At 42.9% G+C, this 6,000-nt stretch overlaps 1 protein-coding gene across 5 annotated transcripts in view; it reads left to right on the top strand.

The window, feature by feature from the left end:
* Window positions 1–2,968: 2,968 nt before the first annotated feature.
* Window positions 2,969–6,000, top strand: part of TIMMDC1 (translocase of inner mitochondrial membrane domain containing 1) — a 48,152-nt gene continuing 45,120 nt past the window's right edge. For 4 of the 5 annotated variants that reach the window (XM_068546692.1, XM_068546691.1, XM_068546690.1 and 1 more), the window contains exons 1-2: window positions 2,974–3,386; window positions 5,814–5,979. In XM_068546692.1, the coding sequence (XP_068402793.1) occupies window positions 3,193–3,386; window positions 5,814–5,979 (360 nt within the window). In that variant the 5' untranslated portion in view covers window positions 2,974–3,192. Of the gene's footprint in view, window positions 3,387–5,813; window positions 5,980–6,000 lie in introns of all 5 variants that reach the window. The other variant, XM_068546689.1, reaches the window with a different exon arrangement.

The raw sequence follows: 6,000 nt of genomic DNA, 5'->3' as shown, positions 1-6,000 counted from the left end.
CTTTTGAAGTTGTTGTTTGTTGTTAATACTATCTGGGTCTCAAACTTACCCTTTCTTCCTCAGAGAGCTAGAAGCCACACTTTTCTTCAAGGAAAGAAAATAATTGAATTTATTTGAGTGAAGTGGGATACTTGGGTAACACAAGTAATGATTTTCCTTTATTTGGGGAGTATCATCTGTGTGATGTTGTCAATGTGCCACCTTATTCTGCTGTTACATCAGGTTTTGCTAACAGAAAAGAAAAGAAACCACCTCTAGCTGGTTTAAGCAAAAGAACTTTTTAGAAGGATATGAGGGCATCTCCGAGTAGTTGGAAGGGTAGAAAGCAGAGCAGTTTCAGGAGTATCAACAAGGGTTTGGATAGTTTCTGGAGTGCCGCTGTGTGCAGTTCCAGAGACTGCCAGGCTCTGTCTCAGCCCAAAATTCCCAAGAGAAGAAAATTTAATGGGCTCCTTTGGGTCCGTTCTGAAGAGGATAGTTCCCTACCCTTTACCCCTGCACTGACTATGAACAAGAGCACACACCGATACATTAAAAAACCATCTTCTCATGCATCTAAAGATGCCTTCACTTAACGTAATCCTACTGCATCCCGAGGTAAGATGTTGTGGGTGAAGCAGAGGGGTACAATTACAAATCACTCATTTAATATTTATCAGATACTTCTTGAGCATTTACTGTGCACAAGCAGTGGGAGGTAAGAAATGTTTACAACAGGCTCCCTAGCATGAAGGAGCTCTCTAGGTGAGATGATAAAGTAAAAATAATATGAGAGGCTTCATAGGCAGAAGGTGATTAAGGTGATATGAGGCCTTAATCATAAGGCCAATTATTCATAAAGGCAATGTGGATTTGAAGTTTAGAGGGAGAAGAAATTTCTATCTGGTGCAGATGGAAACTTACTGGAGGTAAAACTGAGTTACACTTTGAGGGATGGTTAAATGAAGTGGTCCTTGGAGTTCTCAGAATTCATTCTCTTTACCTGTGGTAACAGTTTATGTCATATATAATATAATAAAATGTAATATATGTAGCAAGGGCAGTACCTGGTGAACCTAGCAGGGAAAGGGAACCTTCTGCCGCCTGGGAGAAAATTCATGATGGGGGGAGAAGCTACTGGGTTCTATGAGCAGAAATCAGCAAAAGGTCTGAGGGTAGAACAGTGGTGGTTCCAGGCACACTGTGCTGACTGCACTGAAATTTTCCCTTGATGCCTCTACTGTGGTGGCAAACGCACATCCCGGGGAGGAGTGAGCTAAATGTGAAAGGGTGGTCTGAGTGCACCACGTGACACCCTTTGGCTTAGTGTTGCTCTGAGACCCTTCAAAAAGGCAGACCACAGAGCAGGGAGAGTATTTTCATAGTGGTAAAGGAAGGTAAGCCCCAGGGGCTTGGAGCAGCAGGAGAGTGGGAGGTTGACAGAGCAGTCGTCTGAGGAGCTGAGATGGAATAGCAGCAAAAGTGTGAGCGGGGCCTAGGGTCTGCGGACTTCTTGAGCGACCAGATGGCAAAGGGAACCTTACAAATGAGGCTTAGTTACCCAAATGAGAAGCCAGCTACGGAGTTAGCAAAATGTGCCCGTTAACATAACCTCATCTGTATCGGTAAGGTAGTGGGGGGACATTTGAGTTGTATATAAATGATTTCAGTAATAACTGCCCAACACTCCCACCCTCCAATTCAAAGTTCTCCTCATCGCAGAATGATTCTGGGGTCATCTTAAGCATTTAGATTTTCCACATGTAGACTAGACAGACTGGACAGCCATTTCCTTGGGTTTTCAGGCCTTGGGACGTTATCCTGGTGCCCACCTCCGCCTGTATGGGGTAGGCAGCAACCTGGAGCCAGAGCCAGGAGTCGGGATCTGAATTCTTTATTGGACAACCTATGTGCCAGCCATGATAGGTACTGGAAATAGATGAATATAAACGGTCTCTGACCTCAAAGTTAGTCTACTGAGACACATAGCAAATAAGAAATCATGATGCAATATAGTAAATGTTACGTTGCGAACTGAATCTAATCCTGTCTCCCAGACACCAGAGAGATCTTCCTGGCGCCGTGACTGACTCAGCTAGTCACTCTTATCAGTCACTTCCTGGGCCTTATCTATAGAATTCCATCTATCAAATTCCAGAACTCTATTTACTGTATCCTACTAAAGAGTGTAACGATTTCTAATTACACCTAGAAAGGAATCAAGGATGGGTAGGGATTGGCAAAGAGAACATGTGACTATATTTGGTTGCTAGCAAAGATTAAGTGAATTACACAAACCAGTTTGAGAATATTTTAAATGCGTGCATTTTAATAAAACCTATACTTTGAAGCACATGTTAGTGGAGACTGAGTGACGGGAAATTATTGCTGGACTATCAAGCAAACGCCTGGTAGAAATTCCAGAAATTGTCCTGCCTTTCGAGAAACAGTAGGCATACGAACTAAGGGGAGTAAAACCCATCTTGTGAAGCCCAGGGCCTATTTCTTTAAAAAGTGTTCTGGAAATCTCGGGGAAACTGGCACCAAGACCCCTCTTCAACGCCTCGGTCCTTTCCGAAAACCAGAATGGACCCCACCCAGCCAGGGAGTCCGTGACAGGGTTAGCTGGGCTTGTATTTGCGCAAATTTGCCTTCCCCTTTCCGTACTCCACTTGTAGTGAACACTGCACTTTCTTCACCTACATGGGGTTTCTGCCGTTTTAAATACGCTAACCTACTTTACCTTGCAAACACGTCTCACCGCTTGCAAACTGCCCAACACCCCCGTTTTCTTGGCGCAGGAAGGCCAGGCAGAGGACGCCGGAGGCGAGGCCACAGGGCGCTGAGCGTGTTTACTCGCCGCCACCTCACTTCCGGCGGACCGGCCCGGCACCGCAGAGGTCCGTCCCGCCTCCAACCGGAAGTGTGTTCGGCTCCGGCTCCGCCCTTGCTCCTCTTTTGGCTTTTGCCCTCGTTGGGGCGGGACTTCCTGTCTCGTGTGTCGAAGGTCCTCCAAAGTGAGGCCCGGCACTGAAGGCAAGTCTGTCAAGCGGTGTGGCGGCGGGTACGGCCGCGAATTAGCTCGGGCCTAGTGTACGGGTACTCGTCCACTCCTTCTTGCAGTTATCCTCTTTCTTCTCCCACGGCGCCTCCGGGAGGCCTTGGCTCCCTGAGCGCCCAAGCGAGTGTCTGCCGGCAGGTTCGCAGAGGGCCATGGAGGTGCGGCCGCCGGCGCCCCGGAGCTTCCTCTGCAGGGCGCTGAGTCCTTTCCCTCGGGTCTTTGCTGCCGAAGCTGTGGCCGCCGATCCCAAGGCTCTTGTGGAAGACCAGAAGCTGCCTTCCTACGTCCCAGAACCCCAATACCCGGAATCCGGATGGGACCGCCTCCGAGAGCTGTTTGTCAAAGAGTAAAAGTGCCTACTGTCTGTGGGGAGGGGCTGCGAAGGAGGTGACCTGCTGCCTGGGTCATCTAGGGCGAAGGACCCCAGGGTGGTGGGATTTATTTTTACGGGACTTAGGGTTCTAATATTTGTATTCCAAGTTTGTATCCTAACATTGCCATTTGGTAGTTCTGTTGATTGACAGACCGGTTTTCAGGTGGTAAGGGTGAGACTAACTGAAAGTCAGAGCTTTTAGGAGTTTTAGGGACTATAGTTTTAGCGTAATCCCCCGATTTTACAGATTAGAAGAATTGAACCAAGCTACTTAGTGATCCTAGAACCAACATCTGCAGGACTCCACTCCAGTATTCTTTTTCATGTTTCACTTGATCCCAAATTTTCATGAACAGCAGCCCTCCTCCTCGCCATAAAAGTGGAGGTTGGAGAGATAACAGAGAGTTGTAAAATTTTTATTCTGCCAATAAGGAATATATAAAAAATAGTAACAACTGTTATCTCATCAGTTTATAAAAGAAAAGATATTAGCTGGATTCACAAATAAGGATGTTTCACAATAAAGAATAAATAAGCCTTTGAACTAACTTTAATGGAAACCTCAGGATAATTAGTTAATTTCATCATTTTTTTAAAAATTCATCACTTACTGGTGAAAAGTTAGTCCTCTCATGAAGTACTTTACCATATACTACACTGTGTTATCAAGTGGATAAATTAACATTTAAGTTTTATTATGTTGCTGAGGTAGGGCAGGGGAGCTGGTGGAATTGTACTTAATTACTTTATTTAGTTTCATCATCTCATTTTAAAGATACCGAGGCCGCCCTTCTCATTGGTCGTTCCAAAATTTGAGATACCTGTGAACGATCCTGTGTAGTACACAACAGGAAAGTGTTATTTTGATCAGCTTTATAAACAACAGAATGATGAGCTGAAAGAGATTTGGAAGATAATTTAGTGTGACTTTCATTCTCCCTTCCATGTCATGGGTGAGGAAACCTAGGTTCAGAGCGGTTGTGTTCTGGCTGCAGGTCACTTAGCAGTGGATGACAGAACCTGAACCACAACCCCATTGCTGTTACTTATAGGCCAGGTCCTTTCCGCCACTGTGCCTTGTTTGTTCACCGTTCATTAGCTCTTAGGGCCAATCATGTAACTTCTTAGAGCGTCTATCGATAAAATGAAGAAAAATATCACCTATGTCATGGAATTTTTCAGAGGATGAGAAAGTGGAAAGCATATGCATTTCCTGGCTTGTTAAATCTTAAGCTCTTTTACATTTACTCTTTTCTGAGTTCTACCAGTTTTTATGTAAATGTTTTTGGTCCTTATTCATTATAAAAGATAAAATATAAAGTTCAGCTTATAGCAGTTTTTCCTCTTGAAAGAGGAATTAGTTTCCTAAGAGATTTTATTTAGGTTTCTCTCTTGTATATGCAGGAACTATAAAAACTTACTGATTCTGATTTCAACAATGTAGTGGTTGTTATTGGCAATTAGAATTAAACACTTGTACAGCCTCTGAAGAAAGCAAGTTAGTAATGTAAAAAATTAACATTTAGTAGTTTACTTATGTACGAGGGCCATTATTTATAGTAACTGAACACTTACAAACTTACACTTACAAACTTAGCTATTTCTTAGAGCAATTTCCAGAGGACATCTTGGAAGCTCCAGTATGGGTTCTGGTTTCTTATGCTTTTGAGAGTAATAGATTGGATGAAATGGTAGTTTTTCCCTGTTATTTTAGATTTGTCTGTGTTGCCCACTGCATAGTGAGCTTTCTTATTCAATGGTCTTTAATAGTACAGGCCCATCTGAGCCATAAAAATTAAATACTCAGAAAGATAAAGTTTTGGTTTTTTTTTTTACATCTAGGAATTCATTCTGGCCTATGTTGTCCTAAAATCTCATAAGCTCGTGTAATTTCCAAAAGTTATCTAAAAATTCAAAAAGGGAAATATTGATCTGTACATCCAGTTCACAAATTCTTTCTGTTTACAGGGATATAGTAGAGCTGTAATAGTCATCAAATAAAATAACCTTAAAAAAAAAACCTTTTTATTGGAGTATAGTATGCACCTAGAAAAATGTACATAAGTATACCAGTCAGTGACTTTTCACAAACCAAACATAGCTGTGTATGCAGCCCCAAGACTGTTAACAGCATCCCAGAATCTCCCCCTGGTGCCCCTTCCCTGTCACTGCCTTCCCAAGAATAACCACTAGCTTAATTTCTGAAAACAGAGATTAGTTTTGGCTGAGATTTGAGCTACTTGTAATATAATTATTTAATTCATCAGAAGATTTAACTGGTTCTGCCCATCATGAAAAGTAGCCCTTTTAGCATTTAGGATAATTCTGATCATACTGTCTTTTGAAGAGAGCAGTATGCATAAACTAATCCCAAACAACACTGTCTTTTTGATGTTTTAGTGAACAGCAGAGAACGTCAAAAGAACTTCAGGATATTTACAAGGCGGCAATTTCAGCAGGCATCATTGGCTGGGCATATGGGGGTATACCAGCTTTTATTCATGCTAAACAGCACTATATTGAGCAGAGCCAAGCAGAAATTTACCACAACCAGCTTGATGCAGTGGTATGTACTGGTGTTTTAATA

Source organism: Eschrichtius robustus, chromosome 6, assembly GCF_028021215.1.
Source record: "Eschrichtius robustus isolate mEscRob2 chromosome 6, mEscRob2.pri, whole genome shotgun sequence".
In the NCBI taxonomy this organism is placed as follows: Eukaryota; Metazoa; Chordata; class Mammalia; order Artiodactyla; family Eschrichtiidae; genus Eschrichtius; species Eschrichtius robustus.
The sequence above is the reverse complement of the archived record's forward strand: the minus strand, read 5'-3'. Positions and strand labels throughout refer to the sequence as shown.